General features: G+C 46.7%; 1 protein-coding gene across 2 annotated transcripts; it reads left to right on the top strand.

Annotated features, from left to right (window-relative positions):
- The first annotated feature begins 221 nt into the window (after positions 1 to 221).
- Positions 222 to 24,001, top strand: LOC121841017 (ubiquitin-conjugating enzyme E2 G2). Of its 2 annotated transcripts, XM_042306826.1 has the most exons (7): positions 222 to 379; positions 728 to 763; positions 2,455 to 2,500; positions 11,846 to 11,964; positions 19,063 to 19,203; positions 23,201 to 23,334; positions 23,482 to 24,001. In XM_042306826.1, exons 1-6 carry the CDS (start codon positions 337 to 339, stop codon positions 23,311 to 23,313), a joined length of 498 nt encoding a protein of 165 aa, XP_042162760.1. In that variant the 5' UTR covers positions 222 to 336; the 3' UTR covers positions 23,314 to 23,334; positions 23,482 to 24,001. The 2 variants fall into 2 exon arrangements, with proteins under 2 accessions (XP_042162760.1, XP_042162759.1); XM_042306825.1 differs by having other exon boundaries at positions 23,201 to 24,001.
- The last annotated feature ends 2,630 nt before the right edge of the window (positions 24,002 to 26,631 follow it).

Raw genomic sequence — 26,631 nt, 5'->3', positions numbered from 1 at the left:
GTAGTAGACCTTAAAGTGAAATGTTTACTTACGAGTGCCTAACCAACAAAGCAGTTAAAAAAAAATATGAATAAGATAAAAGTAGTTGGAACACATCTTTACAAATAAAAAGTACATAGTAATCCAAGCTAGTATATCTAGTGATGTTTTTTTAGCAAACCTAGATTACTTCCTACAGGTGGCGGTGTTGCATCTCGGGAGCTGTTACTTCTACAAACCGGATGTGTAGACATGCGCAGTTGATCAGCTGTTAGCAGCTGCGTTGTCAACCAAAAGACAGGCGTGATTGTTTTTTTTCTGTTTTTATTTTTGAGTTTGAGTCTATATTCTTTACAAATGGCTGGTACTGCGTTAAAAAGACTGATGGCTGAGTATAAGCGTGAGTTTTCAGTATATTTGACAGCTAGCTAATCCACATTAACTCATAAACTGGCTGCTAACGAGCTAGCGTCAATAACGTTAGCTAGCTAGCATCGTTAGCCAAATGGAGTTGTTTTGCAACTGGCGGTTAGCCTGCCTTCCACTAAAGTGAAACTATCAGGAGAATCAGTAGACTATTTTCAAGACTTTTACATTTGAATTAGCTGATTGCCACGTCACCCTTTTACTTGCCTTCCTGGGTGTAAATGTGGCGCTAGTCTCTGTGGCCTTTGTCTAAATGACCAGCGCTTTAATAACGTTACATCATGACAGTAATGTGTACTTTCTGCTTTCGCCTCTATCCTAGAGCTGACTCTAAACCCACCCGAGGGAATCGTTGCAGGTGAGAGATTATATAAGCCTATTACCAGTTAGCTAACGTACACTACATGGCCAAAAGTATGTGGACACCTGCTCGTCGAACATCTTCCAAAATCATGGGCATTAATATGGAGTTGGTTCTCCCTTTTTGCTGATATAACAGCTTCCACTCTTCTGGGAAGGCTTTCCACTAGATGTCAAATCAAAGTATTTGTCACGTGCGCTGAATACAACAGGTGTAGGTAGACCAGTGTACAGTACAGTGAAATGCTTATTACAGGCTCTAATAGTGCAAAAAAGGTGTTAGGTGAACAATAGGTAGGTAAAGAAGTAAAAAGACAGGCTATATACAGTAGAGAGGCTATAAAAAAGCAAGGCTACATAGACACCGTTTAGTCAGGCTGATTGAGGTAGTATGTACATGTAGATATGGTTAAAGTGACTATGCATATATGATGAACCGAGAGTAGCAGTAGTGTAAAAGAGGGGTTGGCAGGTGGTGGGTGGGACACAATGTAGTTAGCCCGGTTAGCCACTGTGCGGGAACACTGGTTGGTCGGCCCAGTTGAGAACGTCAAACATTGCTTCCATTCAGCCACAACAGCATTAGTGAGGTTGGACACTGATGTTAGGCGATTACTCGCAGTCGTCGTTCCAATTCAATTCCTGCTCTGTGCAGGCTAGTCAATGTTCTTCCACACCGCTCTCCGCAAACATTTCTGTATTGACCTCGCTTTGTGCACAGGGGCATTGTCATGCTTAAACAGGAACGGGCCTTCCCCAAACTGTTGCCGCAAAGTTGGAAGCACAGAATCGTCTAGAATGTCATTGTAGCGTTACGATTTCCCTTCACTGGAACTAAGGGGCCCGAACCATGAGAAACAGCCCCAGACCATTATTCCTCCTCCACCAAACTTTACAGTTGGCACTATGCATTGGGGCAGGTTCTCCTGGCATCCGCCAAACCCAGATTCGTCCCTCGGACTGTCAGATGGTGAAGCGTAATTCATCACTCCAGAGAATGCGTTTTCACTGCTCTAGATTCCAATGGCAGTATTCTTTACAACACGCTTGGCATTGTGCATGCTGATCTTACGGCTGCTCGGCCATGGAAGCCCATTTCATGAAGCCCCCGACGAACAGTTATTGTGCTGACTTTGCTTCCAGAGGCAGTTTGGAACTCGGTGGTGAGTGTTGCAACTAAGGACAGACGATTTTTACGCGCTACACTCTTCAGCGGTCCCGTTCTGTGAGCTTGTGTGGCCTACCATTAAACGTCTCAGCTGTTGTTGCTCCTAGAGGTTTCCACTTCACAATAACAGGACTTACAGTTGACTGGGGGCAGCTCTAGCAGGGCAGAAAGTTGACCAACTGACTTGACGGAAAGGTGGCATCCTATGACGTGCCACGTTAAAACTCACTGAGCTCTTCAGTACGGCCATTCTATTGCCAATGTTTGTCTATGGAGATTGCTTGGCCGTGTGCTCAATTTTATACACCTGTCAGCAACGGGTGTGGTTGAAATAGCAGAGTCCACTAATGTGAGGTGGTGTCCACATACTTTTGACCATGTAGTGTATCTCTGGTTGATGTTTTGACTAGAAACCAGTAGTGTTACTGTAGCGTCATGGACTGTAGCCTAACTAGCTAGTAGCTACAGAAACAACTCAGTCAGACTCGTATCATGACATCACATTTCCATGCTCTTGACAGGCCCTGCAAATGAAGAGAACTTCTTTGAGTGGGAGGCTTTAATTATGTAAGTATTTAAACCATGAAACAAATGTTGACTACTACTATACTATAGGAACATAACAACTAAAACTTATTTTATTTGGTCTATTCAGTGGGTTATGTAGTACTTGTGAATGATGATCAGTCCAGAAAATGGCCAGGAAAGTATATTTTCATGTCCAACTAGTGGGTAACCTGATGAATTCTGTATATTTCCATGTCCAACTAGTTGGTAACCTGATGAATTCTGTATATTTCCATGTCCAACTAGTGGGTAACCTGATGAATTCTGTATATTTCCATGTCCAACTAGTGGGTAACCTGATGAATTCTGTATATTTCCATGTCCAACTAGTGGGGAACCTGATGAATTCTGTATATTTCCATGTCCAACTAGTGGGTAACCTGATGAATTCTGTATATTTCCATGTCCAACTAGTGGGGAACCTGATGAATTCTGTATATTTCCATGTCCAACTAGTTGGTAACCTGATGAATTCTGTATATTTCCATGTCCAACTAGTGGGGAACCTGATGAATTCTGTATATTTCCATGTCCAACTAGTGGGGAACCTGATGAATTCTGTATATTTCCATGTCCAACTAGTGGGGAACCTGATGAATTCTGTCTATTTCCATGTCCAACTAGTGGGGAACCTGATGAATTCTGTATATTTCCATGTCCAACTAGTGGGGAACCTGATGAATTCTGTATATTTCCATGTCCAACTAGTTGGGAACCTGATGAATTCTGTATATTTCCATGTCCAACTAGTGGGGAACCTGATGAATTCTGTATATTTCCATGTCCAACTAGTGGGGAACCTGATGAATTCTGTATATTTCCATATCCAACTAGTTGGTAACCTGATGAATTCTGTATATTTCCATGTCCAACTAGTTGGTAACCTGATGAATTCTGTATATTTCCATGTCCAACTAGTGGGGAACCTGATGAATTCTGTATATTTCCATGTCCAACTAGTGGGGAACCTGATGAATTCTGTATATTTCCATGTCCAACTAGTTGGTAACCTGATGAATTCTGTATATTTCCATGTCCAACTAGTGGGTAACCTGATGAATTCTGTATATTTCCATGTCCAACTAGTGGGTAACCTGATGAATTCTGTATATTTCCATGTCCAACTAGTGGGTAACCTGATGAATTCTGTATATTTCCATGTCCAACTAGTGGGGAACCTGATGAATTCTGTATATTTCCATGTCCAACTAGTGGGGAACCTGATGAATTCTGAGCTTTCTTGACCAGATGGGAAGATTGTGGTGGGGGGGTGCATTGGAACTGGCTTTGAACTTCAGAATTGAATTGGAGGGGTCTATGAGCTCATAGTGTGGGGATTCCCCAGGTTTCATCTATATCTCTGTTTGCAGCTCTGATCCCGTGACGCTGACTTGCAAAATAAATGTAGAAATCTATATTATTCAATTATTGCACCCACACTGCTCGCGCGCGCCAACGAGTATCTGCATCTCCAAGGGATAAAATAGAAGTCAGTTCTATTTCTGATGCAGATCGCGCTGAAAGTCCTGCCTCTCCCATCTCCTCATTGGTTTATAGAAGCAGGTACCCACATGCCGTCTCCTCATTGGTTATACCCACGTGGGTGACTGAAAGACGAACGAGGTCGGTGGCGGTAATGCACCTAATTTATGAAAGTTGCCAATCTCAATATAAAGTCAAGAGAAGAAAAGGCCTGGCAGGAGAGATGACTAGAAACGATTTGGTTGACCATTTTATGTGTGGATTAATTGCCGGAGTAGAGGACCTTGTGCATTTCAGGTAAAATAACAACTCAATGTTTATATCCCAGGACAAATTAGCTAGCAAGTGCAAGCTAGCTAGCTAAATTGCCATAAATGTTTAATTATTTTCGACCTGTCCCCAAATTAATATAATTGGTTCAGAGTTTGTTTTGATATTTTAACCTGCGTGTCGTGATCGCGTTTGGTGTGGGGGGACAAAATACATTTATGCACGATGGCGCACAATGGCGCACTCACGCAGCTGGTTTGGGTTCCATGTCAGAAAGGTGGCGATTTGATTAATGAGCACGAGATGCACCATCCAACCTTAAAACTGCCTTTAAAATAAATTAAAATATCCAGCCTTAAAACGGTTGACTAACTGATTTTAAAATGGATCTAGTACATGTTTGTATAGGCATTGTTATGTTGATACTCGTGCAACTTAGTCACAACAGTAATCCACATCTGACCATGACAGAAATGGCAGAGAGATTTCAGTGTCGAGTAGTGGGCTGTAGAGGTCTCTCTCTATCCTGGTATTGGTCAGACTGATGCCCAGGCTTGTCTCATAGTCTTTTATATTAGGGTCTATATATTCTCAAGTTAAGGTACTGAAAACGCTGATATTGAACTGTTAGTAGCCTCTCTCTAGTCTCATCCTGTTATTGATTGTCTTCTGTATTCAACGGATCATTTCCTAGGATGAAAACACCTTGGGATGGATGTAACATAAAATAACATGTTACATTTATTCAAAGTCCTAATATACACCTATTTCAATGGCTTTAGCCTGCTGTCCAGGTGGGGACACACACAACAATGTAAATAGTTTTGAGACTGTTATACTGTAGCAGGGAGCTTCAGTTTGACCTGTTGATTTGTCTTACTCAATACCCTGGGAAACTCTGACACGCATGAGATACCAACCGAGAGCATTCTTCAATGTTTGATTCCTGATATCTACTCATCTATACACAGCTCTCCAGGAACTAACAGCAGTGTGTAGTAAGTAACAGCTGTTTAACATTCTCGCCATCCCGGGCCTCTGGCAGTCCCAGGCCTCTGGCAGTCCCAGGCCACTAAGTCTCTGGGTATCAGTACCTGAGAGTTGAGGTCAGGAGGGTTCTGGTCAGAAGAGGTGAACAGGGCCCGTAGGGTTCTGGTCAGAAGTGGGGAACAGGGCCCGTAGGGTTCTGGTCAGAAGAAATGCACAGGGCCCGTAGGGTTCTGGTCAGAAGCGGGGAACAGGGCCCGTAGGGTTCTGGTCAGAAGAGGTGAACAGGGCCCGTAGGGTTCTGGTCAGCGGGGAACAGGGCCCGTGGGGTTCTGGTCAGAAGCGGGGAACAGGGCCCGTAGGGTTCTGGTCAGAAGAGGTGAACAGGGCCCGTAGGGTTCTGGTCAGAAGTGGGAAACAGGGCCCGTAGGGTTCTGGTCGGGGAACAGGGCCCGTGGGGTTCTGGTCAGAAGCGGGGAACAGGGCCCGTAGGGTTCTGGTCAGAAGAGGGAACAGGGCCCGTAGGGTTCTGGTCAGAAGCGGGGAACAGGGCCCGTAGGGTTCTGGTCAGAAGCGGGGAACAGGGCCCGTAGGGTTCTGGTCAGAAGAGGGGAACAGGGCCCGTAGGGTTCTGGTCAGAAGAGGGTTCTGGTCAGAAGAGGTGAACAGGGCCCGTAGGGTTCTGGTCAGAAGAGGTGAACAGGGCCCGTAGGGTTCTGGTCAGAAGCGGTGAACAGGGCCCGTAGGGTTCTGGTCAGAAGCGGGGAACAGGGCCCGTAGGGTTCTGGTCAGAAGTGGGGAACAGGGCCCGTAGGGTTCTGGTCAGAAGAAATGCACAGGGCCCGTAGGGTTCTGGTCAGAAGCGGGGAACAGGGCCTGTAGGGTTCTGGTCAGAAGCGGGGAACAGGGCCCGTAGGGTTCTGGTCAGAAGAGGTGAACAGGGCCCGTAGGGTTCTGGTCAGAAGCGGGAAACAGGGCCCGTAGGGTTCTGGTCAGAAGCGGGGAACAGGGCCCGTAGGGTTCTGGTCAGAAGCGGGGAACAGGGCCCGTAGGGTTCTGGTCAGAAGAGGTGAACAGGGCCCGTAGGGTTCTGGTCAGAAGCGGGAAACAGGGCCCGTAGGGTTCTGGTCAGAAGAAATGCACAGGGCCCGTAGGGTTCTGGTCAGAAGCGGGAACAGGGCCCGTAGGGTTCTGGTCAGAAGCGGGAACAGGGCCCGTAGGGTTCTGGTCAGAAGCGGGGAACAGGGCCCGTAGGGTTCTGGTCAGAAGCGGGGAACAGGGCCCGCACCCAACCCTAATCCACTAATATAGAAAATGAGCTGTAGGCTACAGTCAGACATGGAGCAGTCAGAGACGGTGGAATGATTTTTTTGACAGGGGTGCATTAATATGATATATTTCTGCTTATTTTCAACATGTTGGTAGGCAACATGTTGGTAGGCAATTTCTTAGTCAGTTTAGTCTATAATTAGATGCATGCAGATTCTCTTCAGTCATTATATGTTGCCCTAGAAGACTAAATAAACTCTTACTCAACAGAATGATGTCATAAATGACTTAATGCCTCAATCCTGTTGGCATCAGTAAATCTGTCATTTCTGCTTCTTTTGCGGCACAAACACATTTAGGGACCGGGTAGAAAATGCAACAAAACAAAAATGGGGGTGCGAAATCAGTTTGACCGGTTGTAAGGAAATAGAAAGCTGTGAAAACGACCCAATGTTTTTATAAGATTTCAGTTCATCTTGGATCCATATTTTATGGTTGAAATGCTGTTATGATGCTGATAAATACAACACCTTTATAGACGGTCCCTAACTCTGGTTGAAATACCATCAGCTGTTTATGATGCTGATAAATACAACACCTTTACAGACAGTCCCTAACTCTGGTTGAAATACCATCAGCTGTTATGATGCTGATAAATACAACACCTTTATAGACGATCCCTAACTCTGGTTGAAATACCATCAGCTGTTATGATGCTGATAAAGACAGGGACCGTCTGTAGAGGTGCTAACTCCACATTCACATCCTCTCAAGATGCTGAAAGAAAGAGATCATATTTCGCCACTCCTGTTCCCAAGTCAAAATGTACATTTGGTGTATCATTTTAATGCAAGAAATACTCAATTCTGTAGGAGTTAATATTAAAATGTGAGAGGTTATACACAGTGTCCAGATTTCAGTTTTCATTTAACCCATCTAAACAATAGGCTACAGTTCCCTTGACGTGCCATAGGTCTATCTGCATATAACATAGCCAGCACTGCTGTCATCCTCTAACTACTACACCACATAACATAGCCAGCACTGCTGTCATCCTCTAACTACTACACCACATAACATAGCCAGCACTGCTGTCATCCTCTAACTACTACACCACATAACATAGCCAGCACTGCTGTCATCCTCTAACTACTACACCACATAACATAGCCAGCACTGCTGTCATCCTCTAACTACTACACCACATAACATAGCCAGCACTGCTGTCATCCTCTAACTACTACACCACATAACATAGCCAGCACTGCTGTCGTCCTCTAACTACTACACCACATAACATAGCCAGCACTGCTGTCATCCTCTAACTACTACACCACATAACATAGCCAGCACTGCTGTCATCCTCTAACTACTACACCACATAACATAGCCAGCACTGCTGTCATCCTCTAACTACACTGCTGTCATCCTCTAACTACACTGCTGTCATCCTCTAACTACTACACCACATAACATAGCCAGCACTGCTGTCATCCTCTAACTACTACACCACATAACATAGCCAGCACTGCTGTCATCCTCTAACTACACTGCTGTCATCCTCTAACTACACTGCTGTCATCCTCTAACTACTACACCACATAACATAGCCAGCACTGCTGTCATCCTCTAACTACTACACCACATAACATAGCCAGCACTGCTGTCATCCTCTAACTACACTGCTGTCATCCTCTAACTACACTGCTGTCATCCTCTAACTACACTGCTGTCATCCTCTAACTACACTGCTGTCATCCTCTAACTACACTGCTGTCATCCTCTAACTACACTGCTGTCATCCCCTAACTACACTGCTGTCATCCCCTAACTACACTGCTGTCATCCCCTAACTACACTGATGTCATCCTCTAACTACACTGATGTCATCTTCTAACTACACTGCTGTCATCCTCTAACTACACTGCTGTCATCTTCTAACTACACTGCTGTCATCCTCTAACTACACTGATGTCATCCTCTAACTACACTGCTGTCATCTTCTAACTACACTGCTGTCATCCTCTAACTACACTAAATCTTTCCAAAACGTTACTTTTCTGTCTCTCCCTTCTCTTTATTTTCAACTCTCCATTTCACAGCTTTTCTCTTATTGAATTAATCTCCGGCATCGTCCTTTTGGCTCAGTGGATCGACATGAACTGTTTCTGCTCGTTCCCGAAAGTGATTGTAGGCTATTTGGTTTGTGTAAAGTTAGGTCTTAAAGCTTAGGAGTATGCACTAAATGTAGCCAATAGATAGAAATTGTACAAGAATGATACATTTATGGATTGTTTTTCTTTATTCAACCTGCCCGAAACCCACCCTCCCTTCATCCACACGATATAATGACTAAACCCACCCTCCCTTCATCCACACGATATAATGACTAAACCCACCCTCCCTTCATCCACACGATATAATGACTAAACCCACCCTCCCTTCATCCACACGATATAATGACTAAACCCACCCTCCCTTCATCCACACGATATAATGACTAAACCCACCCTCCTTTCATCCACACGATATAATGACTAAACCCACCCTCCCTTCATCCACACGATATAATGACTAAACCCACCCTCCCTTCATCCACACGATATAATGACTAAACCCACCCTCCCTTCATCCACACGATATAATGACTAAACCCACCCTCCTTTCATCCACACGATATAATGACTAAACCCACCCTCCTTTCATCCACACGATATAATGACTAAACCCACCCTCCCTTCATCCACACGATATAATGACTAAACCCACCCTCCCTTCATCCACACACGATATAATGACTAAACCCACCCTCCTTTCATCCACACAATATAATGACTAAACCCACCCTCCTTTCATCCACACGATATAATGACTAAACCCACCACCCTTCATCCACACGATATAATGACTAAACCCACCCTCCCTTCATCCACACAATATAATGACTAAACCCACCACCCTTCATCCACACGATATAATGACTAAACCCACCCTCCCTTCATCCACACAATATAATGACTAAACCCACCCACCCTTCATCCACACAATGCAGATAGTCCGGGTAGCCATTTGATTACCTGTTCAGGAGTCTTATGGCTTGGGGGTAAAAACTGTTGAGAAGCCTTTTTGTCCTAGACTTGGCACTCCGGTACCGCTTGCCATGCAGTAATAGTAGAACAGTCTATGGCTGGGGCCTTTGACAATTTTTAAGGCCTTCCTCAGTTTGGCCTTTTTAAGTCCTATGAGTAAGATATTTAGTTCAGCAAATGAGGTAGCCTGAACCCAGATATATGTTTGTGCTCTGATGTTTGTCATGACACTGTGTGACAAGGAGTTGGTGGTATGATGGCACAAACAGACGGGCACTCAGGCTATTAGGAACAAGGAGTGAAACTAACAGAATAGATATGATCGGAACCTGACTGTCAATCAGCTGATCTGGTGGGTGATCAGATAAGGATTTGTTTAAGTGCTTCTAACTCAGCCAATCAAAACAAGGATGTTGCCGTGTCAGGCCGGGTTTTAACTCTTAAGGAAATTAGATTAGGACAGCTGATTGGCTGTGAAGTCGATGATTAATGATTGATTGGCAGGCCTTAAACCCCCCCAACGATTTGCCTGTTAAAGGTAGACTCGGTGATGTAGATTCAGAAAGTAAACCGCATAGTGGGGTTCATTTCCACAACAACTAAGAGTATTGAAGAGTCTTCCTGGGTAAGTCTCTAGGAGTCATTACAGCTGGGAGTCTTCCTGGATAAGTCTCTAAGTCATTACAGCTGGGAGTCTTCCTGGTTAAGTCTCTAAGTGATTACAGCTGGGAGTCTTCCTGGATAAGTCTCTAAGTCATTACAGCTGGGAGTCTTCCTGGATAAGTCTCTAAGTCATTACAGCTGGGAGTCTTCCTGGGAAAGGCTCTAAGTGATTACAGCTGGGAGTCTTCCTGGGAAAGGCTCTAAGTGATTACAGCTGGGAGTCTTCCTGGGAAAGGCTCTAAGTGATTACAGCTGGGAGTCTTCCTGGGTAAGTCTCTGAGTGATTACAGCTGGGAGTCTTCTTATTTTACTTCCCCCTTTTATGCTGTCCCCCAGTTTTACTGTCCCCCGTTATGCTGTCTCCCCAGTTTTACTGTCCCCCTTTATGCTGTCCCCCAGTTTTACTGTCCCCCTTTATGCTGTTTTACTGTCCCCCCCCCCAGTTTTACTGTCCCCCGTTATGCTGTCCCCCCAGTTTTACTGTCCCCCCGTTATGCTGTCCCCCAGTTTTACTGTCCCCCGTTATGCTGTCCCCCCAATTTTACTGTCCCCCGTTATGCTGTCCCCCCGTTATGCTGTCCCTCCCGTTTCCTTGTCTGGCCAGTAGCCATACTTTTAAACCTTGAAAACGAATTGTCAAATTAATAATATACATTTAAAGGGAAATTCTAGCTTACCCAGCCAGTGCAAAAACTCTTGGTATAGAGATGATTGTATATCTGACGAACTGTCCTGTGTTATGTGACCACAGTGTAGAGGGTCTATGAAGTGTTTTGATCCTTATAATTAGCATGCATCTCTACCTAATCCTCCCCTGAATAACCTGCCTGCCCCAGCATGTAATACAGCAGTCTAACGAAAGCACAGCCTTACGGGAACATTTACATTTGGTACACAGCCACTGGCTGTCCACAGAGCCTTACATCAGCAGCACCTCCCCCTTGGAGAACAGAGCAGCACCTCCCCCTTGGAGAACAGAGCTGCACCTCCCCTTAGAGAACTGTGCAGCACCTCCCTTTATAGAACAGAGCTGCACCTCCCCTTAGAGAACAGAGCAGCACCTAGTATGTTTTAGGCTGTTGAGTGTTTGGGGAGGGTTTGGTCTGCCGGATAGTGGTTCAACATGAAGCTGGTGTCAGATGCATCATGGTCTGCCGGATAGTGGTTCAACAGATGCATCAGCCGGATAGTGGTTCAACAGAAGCTGGTGTCAGATGCATCATGGTCTGCCGGATAGTGGTTCAACATGAAGCTGGTGTCAGATGCATCATGGTCTGCCCGATAGTGGTTCAACATGAAGCTGGTGTCAGATGCATCATGGTCTGCCGGATAGTGGTTCAACATGAAGCTGGTGTCAGATGTAATATTTGGTGCACGATTAAAGCTAAGCTGCCTTTTTTTTTTTTTTTCTTACCATGACCTTTGACATCTGACCCAGGTCCATAGAAAAATGCTTTCCATTTCTAATCTATATGACGAAAAATGTGCAGATGCAGAATGTATCACCCATTGAGCTGTGAATGATTCATCACGTCGTCACTTCTCCGGCCTAACTAACCCTGCGTCCCGTGTGTTTTCTAACCAGGGGTCCAGAGGACACGTGTTTTGAGGGCGGAGTATTTCCAGCCCTCCTCTCCTTCCCGTCAGACTACCCCCTCAGCCCTCCTAAAATGCGATTCACCTGTGACATGTTTCACCCAAACAGTAAGTCAACATATAGTATCATTTGAGTTTGGACACACCTACTCATTCCAGGGTTTTTCTACTTTGTAGAATAATAGTGAAGACATCAAAACTATGAAATAACACATGTGGAATCATGTAGTAACCAACACAAATGTGCTAAACCAATGTAAATATACTTTATATTGGAGATTCTTCAAAGTAGCCACTTTTTTGAAGAATGGTCCTGGGACAGTACATGTTGCTGTTTGACTTCCCAACTCAGTCTCAAGTTGTCTGCCTGTCTAAAGTAGTGCATTATCGAGGGACTAGGTCACCATTTTGGGACACAGCCAGGGTAGTTGAGGATGAAGGGTGTATGGCATGGAGGGAGAGCGGGGTACTGAAGAGCCCCAGGACTAATGGATAGACACACGTTAAAGGTGAGGGGTGCTGACTTCAGCCTCCTCTATCCACCCTGCTGAGACGGTGGGTGTAACTGTATGACGCAGGCCAGGTGGGGGCTAAAGGTCTGGCGGCAGCTTTACACAGCGGAAACGTGCGTTTTCTCCTTGTCCGTTTTTGCAGCCTTTCATCCAGAAAGACTTAAAGCATTTTTTTGTTTGCACGTTACGCCAGGCATTTGGAAATTTACAAACCTGTGCTTGACAATCTGCAAGGCAGCTTTACAAAACCAAAGTTAAACCACAGTAACAGGCTACTGCACTACCAGGGCCCCATACAGGCTACTGCACTACCAGGGCCCCATACAGGCTACTGCACTACCAGGGCCCCCTACAGGCTACTGCACTACCAGGGGCCCCCTACAGGCTACTGCACTACCAGGGCCCCCTACAGGCTACTGCACTACCAGGGCCCCTACAGGCTACTGCACTACCAGGGCCCCCTACAGGCTACTGCACTACCAGGGCCCCTACAGGCTACTGCACTACCAGGGCCCCATACAGGCTACTGCACTACCAGGGCCCCATACAGGCTACTGCACTACCAGGGCCCCATACAGGGTAGTGCACTACCAGGGCCCCATACAGGGTAGTGCACTACCAGGGCCCCATACAGGGTAGTGCACTACCAGGGCCCCCTACAGGCTAGTGCACTACCAGGGCCCCCTACAGGCTAGTGCACTACCAGGGCCCCATACAGGCTAGTGCACTACCAGGGCCCCATACAGGCTAGTGCACTACCAGGGCCCCATACAGGCTAGTGCACTACCAGGGCCCCATACAGGCTAGTGCACTACCAGGGCCCCCTACAGGCTAGTGCACTACCAGGGCCCCTACAGGCTACTGCACTACCAGGGCCTCCTACAGGCTACTGCACTACCAGGGCCCCTACAGGCTACTGCACTACCAGGGCCCCCTACAGGGTAAAGATAGTGCACTGTAGTGTCTAGTGTGCCATGGGAGACAGCCTCTGCACTACCTGTTGCTGCAGTCTACTGCACTAATACCCATTACATACCTGTTACTACCAGCCCTGCCCATACCTGCTCTAAAGATATACACTGTAGTGTATAGTGTGCCATTGGAGAGACAGCCTCTGTTCTGTTGCTGCCGTCTGCTCTCTTAATACCCATTAATACCTGTTAATACCTGCCCTGCCCATACCTGTTAATACCTGCCCTGCCCATACCTGTTAATACCTGCCCTGCCCATACCTGTTAATACCTGTTCTGTTAATATCTACTCTGCTAACACCTGCTCTGCCCAGCCAATACCTATTAATACCTGTTAATATCCGCTCTGCCAATACCTGCTCTGCCCAGCCAATACCTATTAATACCTGCTCTGCCAATACCTGTTAATACCTGCTCTGTTAATACCTGTTAATACCTGCTCTGTTAATACCTGTTAATACCTGCTCTGCCCAGCCAATACCTGTCAATACCTGCTCTGCCAATACCTGTTAATACCTGCTCTGCCCAGCCAATACCTGTCAATCTCTGCTCTGCCAATACCTGTTAATACCTGCTCTGCCCAGCCAATACCTGTTAATACCTGCTCTGCCAATACCTGCTCTGCCCAGCCAATACCTGTTAATACCTGCTCTGCCCAGCCAATACCTGTCAATACCTGCTCTGCCAATACCTGTTAATACCTGCTCTGCCCAGCCAATACCTGCTCTGCCAATACCTGTCAATACCTGCTCTGCCCAGCCAATACCTGTCAATACCTGCTCTGCCCAGCCAATACCTGTCAATACCTGCCAATACCTGCTCTGCCCAGCCAATACCTGTCAATACCTGCTCTGCCCAGCCAATACCTGTCAATTGCCAATACCTGCTCTGCCCAGCCAATACCTGTCAATACCTGCTCTGCCTAGCCAATACCTGCCAATACCTGCTCTGCCAATACCAGCTCTACCTGTCAATACCTGCCAATACCTGCTCTGCCCAGCCAATACCTGTCAATACCTGCTCTGCCAATACCTGTTAATACCTGCTCTGCCCAGCCAATACCTGTTAATACCTGCTCTGCCTAGCCAATACCTGTTAATACATGCTCTGCCAATATCCCGCTCTGCCCAGCCAATACCTGTTAATACCTGCTCTGCCCAGCCAATACCTGTCAATACCTGCTCTGCCAATACCTGTCAATACCTTTTAATACCTGCTCTGCCCAGCCAATACCTGTTAATACCTTTTAATACCTGCTCTGCCAATACCTGTTAATACATGCTCTGCCCAGCCAATATCTGTCAATACCTGCTCTGCCAATACCTGTTAATACCTGCTCTCCCCAGCCAATACCTGCCAATACCTGCTCTGCCCAGCCAATACCTGTCAATACCTGTTAATACCTTTTAATACCTGCTCTGCCCAGCCAATACCTGTCAATACCTGCTCTGCCAATACCTGTCAATACCTGCTCTGCCCAGCCAATACCTGTCAATACCTGCTCTGCCCAGCCAATACCTGTCAATACCTGCTCTGCCCAGCCAATAACTGTCAATACCTGCTCTGCCCAGCCAATACCTGTCAATACCTGCTCTGCCCAGCCAATACCTGTCAATACCTGCTCTGCCCAGCCAATACCTGCTCTGCCCAGCCAATACCTGCTCTGCCCAGCCAATACCTGTCAATACCTGCTCTGCTCAGCCAATACCTGTCAATACCTGCTCTGCCCAGCCAATACCTGTCAATGCCTGCTCTGCCCAGCCAATACCTGTCAATGCCTGCTCTGCCCAGCCAATACCTGTCAATACCTGCTCTGCCCAGCCAATACCTGTCAATACCTGCTCTGCCCAGCCAATACCTGTCAATACCTGCTCTGCCCAGCCAATACCTGCTCTGCCCAGCCAATACCTGTTAACACCTAAATATGAGGACAGAATCATTGGTGGTGTTGTGCTGCTCCCAGGGGAAGAGAGCACCACATCTGGGTTCAAATTCAGTTTGAAGTCCTTCAAATACTTGTGGCATTTGCTCTGGCCTGCATGAATGTGCCAGATTGGGTGGTGTTATGACAATTTGATTGGTTCCAAAGCCAGGTAAGCGCAATCAAGCCCAGATAAAGTATTGTCAATGATTTCAAATAGTATTTGAATCCAGGTGTGGAGAGTAGAGCCCTGTTCTGTGCTGTGACATAGTGCCTCTGCTGCGGCCTGTCTGACGATGAGTTGGTTGTGATAATTAGAGGCCCGGCAGTCCCTGGACACCTCACTGAGGTTTCTCACGTGTTTTGTAAGACGGTAGAGACTAACCTGGCCCTATTGTTCTGTCCTGGCAGAGAGCCGGCTAGATACTGTGAGAAGGCCTGTGTTTTAGAATGTGTCCCTGTAGGGCATAGACTGAGACATTGTACTTTGCTTTTCATCGCACAAAGGCCAGATACTGACAGTTTTGAAACATTCCATATTGGGTGTTAACCTCCAAGGTGTGAATCCTATCCAGTAAAATGAGTCTTGGAGCTTGATACTTCTAGTTTGTTGTTGACCGTTAAGCGGTTGCTTTGTTTTGCTACGCTGCCAGTCAGCAGTAGAAGCATAATGAAGTAGACGACCCTCCCCCCCCCCGGCCTCCTTTTAAAAGCCCCCACTTCTTCTCAGCCCCACTGCCCCACCCATCATCTGCCCAGATCTTCTCCCAGAGGCCTTTCATTCTGTGCTTCATCTGCTACTGACGCTTCTCTAGTTTACCATATCAGAGAACTGTGATGTGAGGTACTGGATGGCTCAGGCCCGGGTGGTCCGAGGGAAAGCGTTGAAACAGGATCGTCTGGCAGTCCCACCCCCCCTTAGCCCTGATAGTCTATGGTGTATCTGCGACTGTAACATTTCTCTCCTGTGGCATGGTGAGGGCTCAGGGGGAAATTGAGGCTAGCCACAAGATAACACATTGCAAACAGGAAGCACTTTATCAGCTTGCTGGCTGCTGGGAGGACAGATCACTATCCCTGAGAGAGGCCCAAATGCACCCTATTCCCTGTATAGTGCACTACTTTAGACCAGGGGCACTATATAGGGATCCATTTGGGACGAAGACTCTTGCTATATCCCTCCGTGGCCTAGCAGAGTAGATGGGATCTGATCTGCTGTATTACACTGGTCTGTGGTGTTGGCTGGTAGAACTCACCGACTGCTTTGATTCACCAGAAGCAGGGCTGCCCTGATTTAGATTGGATTTCAATCTCCAGCCCGTCTCTGTCTCTCTGTCTGTCTCTGTCTGTCTGTCTCTGTCTGTCTGTCTCTCTGTCTGTCTGTCTGTCTGTCTGTCTCTGTCTGTCTCTCTCTGCCTGTCTGTCTCTCTCTGCCTGTCTGTCTCTGTCTGTCTCTCTCTGCCTGTCTGTCTCTGTCTGTCTCTCTCTGCCTGTCTGTCTCTGTCTGTCTCTCTCTGCCTGTCTCTGTCTGTCTCTCTCTGTCTGTCTGTCTGTCTGTCTGTCTGTCTGTCTGTCTGTCTGTCTGTCTGTCTGTCTGTCTGTCTGTCTCTAAGACTAACTAAGAATAGATATAGCCCTTGGTTCACCCCAGCCTTGACTGCCCTTGACCAGCACAAAGACATTCTGTGGCCTTCTGCATTAGCATCGAATAGCCCCCGTGATATGCAACTGTTCAGGGAAGTCAGGAACCAATATACACAGGCAGTTAGGAAAGCAAAGGCTAGCTTTTTCAAACAGACATTTGCATCGTGTTGCACAAACTCCAAAAAGTTCTGGGACACTGTAAAGTCCATGGAGAATAAGAGCACCTCCTCCCAGCTGCCCACTGCGCTGAGGCTAGGAAACACTGTCACTACTGATAAATCTAAGATAATCGAGAATTTCAATCAGCAACTTGTTCTCAACTAGCCTACCTCGTTAAATTTTTTAAAGTATTTAGTCAGCCACCAATTGTGCAAGTTCTCCCACTTAAAAGATGAGATAGGCCTGTAATTTTCATCATAGGTACACTTCAACTACGACAGGCAAAATGAGAAGAAAAAAATCCAGAAAATCACATTGTGAAAACACTCTTCTCCTTCCTGTCAGTTAGGTCACCAGTACTCTTCTCCTTCCTGTCAGTAGTCACCAGTACTCTTCTCCTTCCTGTCAGTTATGTCACCAGTACTCTTCTCCTTCCTGTCAGTTATGTCACCAGTACTCTTCTCCTTCCTGTCAGTTATGTCACCAGTACTCTTCTCCTTCCTGTCAGTTAGGTCACCAGTACTCTTCTCCTTCCTGTCAGTTATGTCACCAGTACTCTTCTCCTTCCTGTCAGTTATGTCACCAGTACTCTTCTCCTTCCTGTCAGTTGTCACCAGTACTTTTCTCCTTCCTGTCAGTTATGTCACCAGTACTCTTCTCCTTCCTGTCAGTTATGTCACCAGTACTCTTCTCCTTCCTGTCAGTTATGTCACCAGTACTCTTCTCCTTCCTGTCAGTTAGGTCACCAGTACTCTTCTCCTTCCTGTCAGTTAAGTCACCAGTACTCTTCTCCTTCCTGTCAGTTATGTCACCAGTACTCTTCTCCTTCCTGTCAGTTGTCACCAGTACTCTTCTCCTTCCTGTCAGTTGTCACCAGTACTCTTCTCCTTCCTGTCAGTTGTCACCAGTACTCTTCTCCTTCCTGTCAGTTAGGTCACCAACTCTTCTCCTTCCTGTCAGTTAGGTCACCAGTACTCTTCTCCTTCCTGTCAGTTATGTCACCAGTACTCTTCTCCTTCCTGTCAGTTATGTCACCAGTACTCTTCTCCTTCCTGTCAGTTGTCACCAGTACTCTTCTCCTTCCTGTCAGTTGTCACCAGTACTCTTCTCCTTCCTGTCAGTTAGGTCACCAGTACTCTTCTCCTTCCTGTCAGTTAAGTCACCAGTACTCTTCTCCTTCCTGTCAGTTAAGTCACCAGTACTCTTCTCCTTCCTGTCAGTTAGGTCACCAGTACACTTCTCCTTCCTGTCAGTTATGTCACCAGTACTCTTCTCCTTCCTGTCAGTTATGTCACCAGTACTCTTCTCCTTCCTGTCAGTTATGTCACCAGTACTCTTCTCCTTCCTGTCAGTTGTCACCAGTACTCTTCTCCTTCCTGTCAGTTGTCACCAGTACTCTTCTCCTTCCTGTCAGTTAGGTCACCAGTACTCTTCTCCTTCCTGTCAGTTAAGTCACCAGTACTCTTCTCCTTCCTGTCAGTTAGGTCACCAGTACTCTTCTCCTTCCTGTCAGTTAGGTCACCAGTACTCTTCTCCTTCCTGTCAGTGATGTCACCAGTACTCTTCTCCTTCCTGTCAGTGATGTCAGTACTCTTTTCCTTCCTGTCAGTGATGTCACCAGTACTTTTCTCCTTCCTGTCAGTTATGTCACCTGTACTCTTCTCCTTCCTGTCAGTTATGTCACCAGTACTCTTCTCCTTCCTGTCAGTTACAGTGGGGCAAAAAAGTATTTAGTCAACCACCAATTGTGCAAGTTCTCCCACTTAAAAAGATGAGGCCTGTAATTTTCATCATAGGTACACTTCAACTACGACAGACAAAATGAGGGGAAAAAATCCAGAAAATCACATTGTAGGATTTTTAATGAATTTATTTGTAAATGATGGTGGAAAAGACTTTTTTGCCCCACTGTACATCCTTCTGTTCCTGGGCTTGTGTCATGTACTGTGTGATCCTGTATGTATCTACCGGTTGTGTTCTCCTCTCTCCTTCTCTTCAGTTTACCCAGATGGACGTGTGTGCATCTCTATCCTGCATGCTCCGGGAGACGACCCAATGGGCTATGAGAGCAGTGCTGAGAGATGGAGTCCTGTCCAGAGTGTGGAGAAGATCCTACTGTCTGTAGTCAGTATGTTAGCAGGTCAGTACTGAGAGATGGAGTCCTGTCCAGAGAGAAGATCCTACTGTCTGTAGTCAGTATGTTAGCAGGTCAGTACTGAGGGATGGAGTCCTGTCCAGAGTGTGGAGAAGATCCTACTGTCTGTAGTCAGTATGTTAGCAGGTCAGTACTGAGAGATGGAGTCCTGTCTAGAGAGAAGATCCTACTGTCTGTAGTCAGTATGTTAGCAGGTCAGTACTGAGAGATGGAGTCCTGTCCAGAGTGTGGAGAAGATCCTACTGTCTGTAGTCAGTATGTTAGCAGGTCAGTACTGAGAGATGGAGTCCTGTCCAGAGTGTGGAGAAGATCCTACTGTCTGTAGTCAGTATGTTAGCAGGTCAGTACTGAGGGATGGAGTCCTGTCCAGAGTGTGGAGAAGATCCTACTGTCTGTAGTCAGTATGTTAGCAGGTCAGTACTGAGAGATGGAGTCCTGTCCAGAGTGTGGAGAAGATCCTACTGTCTGTAGTCAGTATGTTAGCAGGTCAGTACTGAGAGATGGAGTCCTGTCCAGAGTGTGGAGAAGATCCTACTGTCTGTAGTCAGTATGTTAGCAGGTCAGTACTGAGAGATGGAGTCCTGTCCAGAGAGAAGATCCTACTGTCTGTAGTCAGTATGTTAGCAGGTCAGTACTGAGAGATGGAGTCCTGTCCAGAGAGAAGATCCTACTGTCTGTAGTCAGTATGTTAGCAGGTCAGTACTGAGAGATGGAGTCCTGTCCAGAGAGAAGATCCTACTGTCTGTAGTCAGTATGTTAGCAGGTCAGTACTGAGAGATGGAGTCCTGTCCAGAGAGAAGATCCTACTGTCTGTAGTCAGTATGTTAGCAGGTCAGTACTGAGGGATGGAGTCCTGTCCAGAGTGTGGAGAAGATCCTACTGTCTGTAGTCAGTATGTTAGCAGGTCAGTACTGAGAGATGGAGTCCTGTCCAGAGAGAAGATCCTACTGTCTGTAGTCAGTATGTTAGCAGGTCAGTACTGAGAGATGGAGTCCTGTCCAGAGAGAAGATCCTACTGTCTGTAGTCAGTATGTTAGCAGGTCAATACTGAGAGATGGAGTCCTGTCCAGAGAGAAGATCCTACTGTCTGTAGTCAGTATGTTAGCAGGTCAGTACTGAGAGATGGAGTCCTGTCCAGAGAGAAGATCCTACTGTCTGTAGTCAGTATGTTAGCAGGTCAGTACTGAGGGATGGAGTCCTGTCCAGAGTGTGGAGAAGATCCTACTGTCTGTAGTCAGTATGTTAGCAGGTCAGTACTGAGAGATGGAGTCCTGTCCAGAGTGTGGAGAAGATCCTACTGTCTGTAGTCAGTATGTTAGCAGGTCAGTACTGAGAGATGGAGTCCTGTCCAGAGTGTGGAGAAGATCCTACTGTCTGTAGTCAGTATGTTAGCAGGTCAGTACTGAGAGATGGAGTCCTGTCCAGAGAGAAGATCCTACTGTCTGTAGTCAGTATGTTAGCAGGTCAGTACTGAGAGATGGAGTCCTGTCCAGAGAGAAGATCCTACTGTCTGTAGTCAGTATGTTAGCAGGTCAGTACTGAGAGATGGAGTCCTGTCCAGAGAGAAGATCCTACTGTCTGTAGTCAGTATGTTAGCAGGTCAGTACTGAGAGATGGAGTCCTGTCCAGAGAGAAGATCCTACTGTCTGTAGTCAGTATGTTAGCAGGTCAGTACTGAGGGATGGAGTCCTGTCCAGAGTGTGGAGAAGATCCTACTGTCTGTAGTCAGTATGTTAGCAGGTCAGTACTGAGAGATGGAGTCCTGTCCAGAGTGTGGAGAAGATCCTACTGTCTGTAGTCAGTATGTTAGCAGGTCAGTACTGAGAGATGGAGTCCTGTCCAGAGAGAAGATCCTACTGTCTGTAGTCAGTATGTTAGCAGGTCAGTACTGAGAGATGGAGTCCTGTCCAGAGAGAAGATCCTACAAACATTACTGTTTGTCACCACGCCCTTTATTTATATACTTCTTAATTGAATAAATGCATTTTCTTTAATAATGGATCAATGTGACATTTGGTGCATACTTCTGACACCATTGTAATTACGAATACATTTTAAATGTGTCACCAGTACCACCACCGTGTTCATTAGGTCACACCGTAGGAAAACGTTTTGCAGCGGAAAACCAAAAACAAGCGTTTCTTATTGGACAAGTTCATCTATTCCCTCCCTGTCTCGGTCCATTTTGTTCTGTTTGGTTGCCTAATAAATGCATCCCTGGTCTGTCCATCAGACAGATGCGTCCTGAACATTATGGGGTGCGTTTGTAAATTCACACTGGCAGTGTAATCAGCCAGCTTGGGGATTCAATCTAGCAACCTTCCGGTTACTAGTCCAACGCTCCAACCACGAGGCTACCTGCCTGACGGCTGTTGTGAGGTCAGACCACTCCAATCAACGCTACTCCTCAGTCAGACTGTCCAGTGTGACAGTGTCTCTCAGACTGTTCAGCTCTGAGAGTGAGACGCTCTGGATTTACCAACAGGAAGGTTGACAACACTGTGCAATTAAGAACGTCACAGAGGGCGCTGACACTCCAGAGTGAATTTAGGAATGCAACCTAGGGTATACTTTCTTATTCTGCTGTCTGGTATCACGTCACCACACAAAGACCACTGCCTGAGACATAATGAGGGTGGTGACAGGCTGGTGGGCAGGGCTACGGGTGAGCAGGGCTACGGGCGGGCAGGACTGTGGGCGGGCGGGGCTACGGGCGGGCGGGGGCGGGCAGGGCCGCGGGCGGGCAGAACTGTGGGCGGGCAGGGCTGGGAAACAGACGGGCGGACAGAACCCAGGCAGACAGAACCTTTAGGAACAATGGGAAACAGACAGAACCCTTTAAGAACAATGGGAAACAGACAGAACCCTTTAGGAACAATGGGAAACAGACAGAACCCTTTAAGAACAATGGGAAACAGACAGAACCCTTTAGGAACAATGGGAAACAGACAGAACCCTTTAGGAACAATGGGAAACAGACAGAACCCTTTAGGAACAATGGGAAACAGACAGAACCCTTTAGGAACAATGGGAAACAGACAGAACCCTTTAGGAACAATGGGAAACAGACAGAACCCTTTAGGAACAATGGGAAACAGACAGAACCCTTTAGGAACAATGAAACAGACAGAACCCTTTAGGAACAAGACAGACAGAACCCTTTAGGAACAATGGGAAACAGACAGAACCCTTTAGGAACAATGGGAAACAGACAGAACCCTTTAGGAACAATGGGAAACAGACAGAACCCAATGGGAAACAGACAGAACCCTTTAGGAACAATGGGAAACAGACAGAACCCTTTAGGAACAATGGGAAACAGACAGAACCCTTTAGGAACAATGGGAAACAGACAGAACCCTTTAGGAACAATGGGAAACAGACAGAACCCTTTGGGAAACAGACAGAAACAATGGGAAACAGACAGAACCCTTTAGGAACAATGGGAAACAGACAGAACCCTTTAGGAACAATGGGAAACAGACAGAACCCTTTATGAACAATTTGAAACAGACAGAACCCTTTAGGAACAATGGGAAACAGACAGAACCCTTTAGGAACAATGGGAAACAGACAGAACCCTTTAGGAACAATGGGAAACAGACAGAACCCTTTAGAACAATGGGAAACAGACAGAACCCTTTAGGAACAATGGGAAACAGACAGAACCCTTTAGGAACAATGGGAAACAGACAGAACCCTTTAGGAACAATGGGAAACAGACAGAACCCTTTAGGAACAATGGGAATAGAGCTATAGCCCCTGGTCTCTTCCTGTTGTTTCTTTGCTCCAGATGACAGTCCAAGCAGTGTTCTCTACGTACTGTAGCCATCTCAACCTCAGAACACTTCACTCAATATAAATTGACATACTTGAAACCTAATGTTGGCGCTGTTGTTTTAATTTGATGTTTGGTATTTGCCACTAGTATGTCCAATTGAGTGTAAAGAAGCCATTCTCTCCTCTACCTTTTTCCCTCCAGAGCCCAATGATGAGAGTGGAGCGAACGTTGATGCTTCCAAGATGTGGCGTGAGGACCGAGACCAGTTTTACAGCCTGGCTCAACAGATCGTCCGCAAGTCCCTGGGTCTCTAATAACAACATCACATCGTCTATGTAGGTCCCAAATGGCACCCTATTCCCTATAGCGCGCACTACTTTAGAGTCAAAGTTCTATGAGGTCTGGTCAAAAGTAGTGCACTATAAAGGGAACCTCTGTCTGGATCTAACCTACCGCTTCCATTTCACCCAACATGTCACCAGGACAGGAAGTTGTCATAACCAGGAAGTTACAGGAGACTACAGTGACAATTTAGACTAGCTGGTAAGCATGGAGACGGGCAGATGACTGATGGCTCCATCTCTGGCTGTTTCCATGGGTATGATGAACCCACAAAAACCATTTGACTCAAATGACCTGTTTCGTTCCGTTGTCACCTCTCTCTCTCTCAAGCACTTTATGTTGTTTTTTCCAAAGGAATATGTTTAGCGTGTTACTGCCCAGAATGCCATTCACTCTGCAATATGGCTACATAGAGGTGCTGTGACTCATTGGAATAGTAAATAAATAATACAACTGTTTGTGAGAACTTGTGAATGTAATAGAAGATATCTTTATTAATACTGTCAACATGTGACTGACAGACACACGAATGGCTCTTCTGTTTTAGGGTATTCTCTCATGACCATCCTTCCAAAAATCCTCTCGTTGACTCAACTATTGAAAACTGTCTTGAGGCTAGAGTAATAACATCGATGTGGGGAATAAAGCGCTTTGCTTCTGGGTGGTACTTTTTTGGTTTTTGGCCTGAAAAAAGAACCCGTTGAAGACATGACTATTTATACAGACCTGTGTCGTTGGGTGTTTGAATGTGGTGTAGATAAAGATGATTTAGGCTGCGGCGTCGTGTGCTGCGTCTCTCAAAGGGGTTTGATAGTCTGTAACCGTGACACAAATTTACAAAGACTCCGGCTCTCATTTTGCATCATATATTTCTGTTAGAACGACTGGCAGAAGAATATGGCTGTCGTCTAGGACGATGGATAAATAGATTCTTCATCAAATGATTTGAAAATATAAATCAGCATATTCCTCTGAGAAGAATGAAGGCCTGTTTGTGATGATTATTTATCCAAGAACAACTCCCATCAGCAGCAACAACTCCCATCAGCAGCAATAACTCCCATCAGCAGCAACAGCTCCCAACAACTCCCATCAACAACAACAACTTCCATCAGCAGCAATAACACCCATCAGCAGCAACAACTCCCATCAGCAGCAACAACTCCCATCAGCAGCAACAACTCCCATCAACAACAACAACTCCCAACAACTCCCATCAGCAGCAACACAAACAAAACCACACAGAGAGACACCGTAGGGCAGGGGTCTCTAACAGGTTGATGGTGAGCTACCAGAACACTTATGAGAAGCTGGTCCACCAATTCTGAAAGGTCATGCAATTTTCACATTCCTCCGCAAACTGTCATAAACAAATCTCTCAATTATTAGACCCCTCAAGCTCCCAGCTCCTATCTTATCAACCCCTCAAGCTCCCAGCTCCTATCTAATCAACCCCTCAAGCTCCCAGCTCCTATCTAATCAACCCTTCAAGCTCCCAGCTCCTATCTAATCAACCCCTCGAGCTCCCAGCTCCTATCTAATCAACCCCTCGAGCTCCCAGCTCCTATCTAATCAACCCCTCGAGCTCCCAGCTCCTATCTAATCAACCCCTCGAGCTCCCAGCTCCTATCTAATCAACCCCTCGAGCTCCCAGCTCCTATCTAATCAACCCCTCGAGCTCCCAGCTCCTATCTAGTCAACCCCTCGAGCTCCCAGCTCCTATCTAATCGTGCTCCCAGCTCCTATCTAATCGTGCTCCCAGCTCCTATCTAATCGAGCTCCCAGCTCCTATCTAATCGAGCTCCCAGCTCCTATCTAATCGAGCTCCCAGCTCCTATCTAATCGAGCTCCCAGCTCCTATCTAATCGAGCTCCCAGCTCCTATCTAATCAAGCTCCCAGCTCCTATCTAATCAACCCCTCGAGCTCCCAGCTCCTATCTAATCAACCCCTCGAGCTCCCAGCTCCTATCTAATCGAGCTCCCAGCTCCTATCTAATCAAGCTCCCAGCTCCTATCTAATCAAGCTCCCAGCTCCTATCTAATCAAGCTCCCAGCTCCTATCTAATCAACCCCTCGAGCTCCCAGCTCCTATCTAATCAAGCTCCCAGCTCCTATCTAATCAACCCCTCGAGCTCCCAGCTCCTATCTAATCAACCCCCTCGAGCTCCCAGCTCCTATCTAATCGAGCTCCCAGCTCCTATCTAATCGAGCTCCCAGCTCCTATCTAATCGAGCTCCCAGCTCCTATCTAATCGAGCTCCCAGCTCCTATCTAATCGAGCTCCCAGCTCCTATCTAATCGAGCTCCCAGCTCCTATCTAATCGAGCTCCCAGCTCCTATCTAATCGCGCTCCCAGCTCCTATCTAATCGAGCTCCCAGCTCCTATCTAATCAAGCCCTCAAGCTCCCAGCTCCTATCTAATCAAGCCCCTCAGCTCCCAGCTCCTATCTAATCAAGCTCCTATCTAATCAACCCCTCAAGCTCCTATCTAATCAACCCCTCGAGCTCCTATCTAATCAACCCCTCAAGCTCCCAGCTCCTATCTAATCAAGCCCCTAGCTAATCAGCTCCCTAATCGAGCTCCCAGCTCCTATCTAATCAAACCCTCGAGCTCCCAGCTCCTATCTAATCACCCTCGAGCTCCCAGCTCCTATCTAATCAAGCTCCCAGCTCCTATCTAATCGAGCTCCCAGCTCCTATCTAATCAATCAAGCTCCCAGCTCCTATCTAATCAAGCTCCCAGCTCCTATCTAATCAAGCTCCCAGCTCCTATCTAATCAACCCCTCGAGCTCCCAGCTCCTATCTAATCAAGCCCCTCGAGCTCCCAGCTCCTATCTAATCAAGCTCCCAGCTCCTATCTAATCAACCCCTCCCAGCTCCTATCTAATCAAGCTCCCAGCTCCTATCTCAACCCCTCGAGCTCCCAGCTCCTATCTAATCAAGCTCCCAGCTCCTATCTAATCAAGCTCCCAGCTCCTATCTAATCAAGCTCCCAGCTCCTATCTAATCAGCTCCCTATCCACAATCTCGAGCTCCCAGCTCCTATCTAATCAAGCCCTCGAGCTCCCAGCTCCTATCTAATCAACCCCTCGAGCTCCCAGCTCCTATCTAATCAAGCCCCTCGAGCTCCCAGCTCCTATCTAATCAAGCTCCCAGCTCTCTAATCAACCCCTCGAGCTCCCAGCTCCTATCTAATCAACCCCTCGAGCTCCTATCAGCTCCTATCTAATCAACCCCTCGAGCTCCCAGCTCCTATCTAATCAACCCCTCGAGCTCCCAGCTCCTATCTA

The sequence above is a fragment of the Oncorhynchus tshawytscha genome, linkage group LG26, assembly GCF_018296145.1.
Source record: "Oncorhynchus tshawytscha isolate Ot180627B linkage group LG26, Otsh_v2.0, whole genome shotgun sequence".
Lineage (NCBI taxonomy): Eukaryota > Metazoa > Chordata > Actinopteri > Salmoniformes > Salmonidae > Oncorhynchus > Oncorhynchus tshawytscha.
The sequence above is the reverse complement of the archived record's forward strand: the minus strand, read 5'-3'. Positions and strand labels throughout refer to the sequence as shown.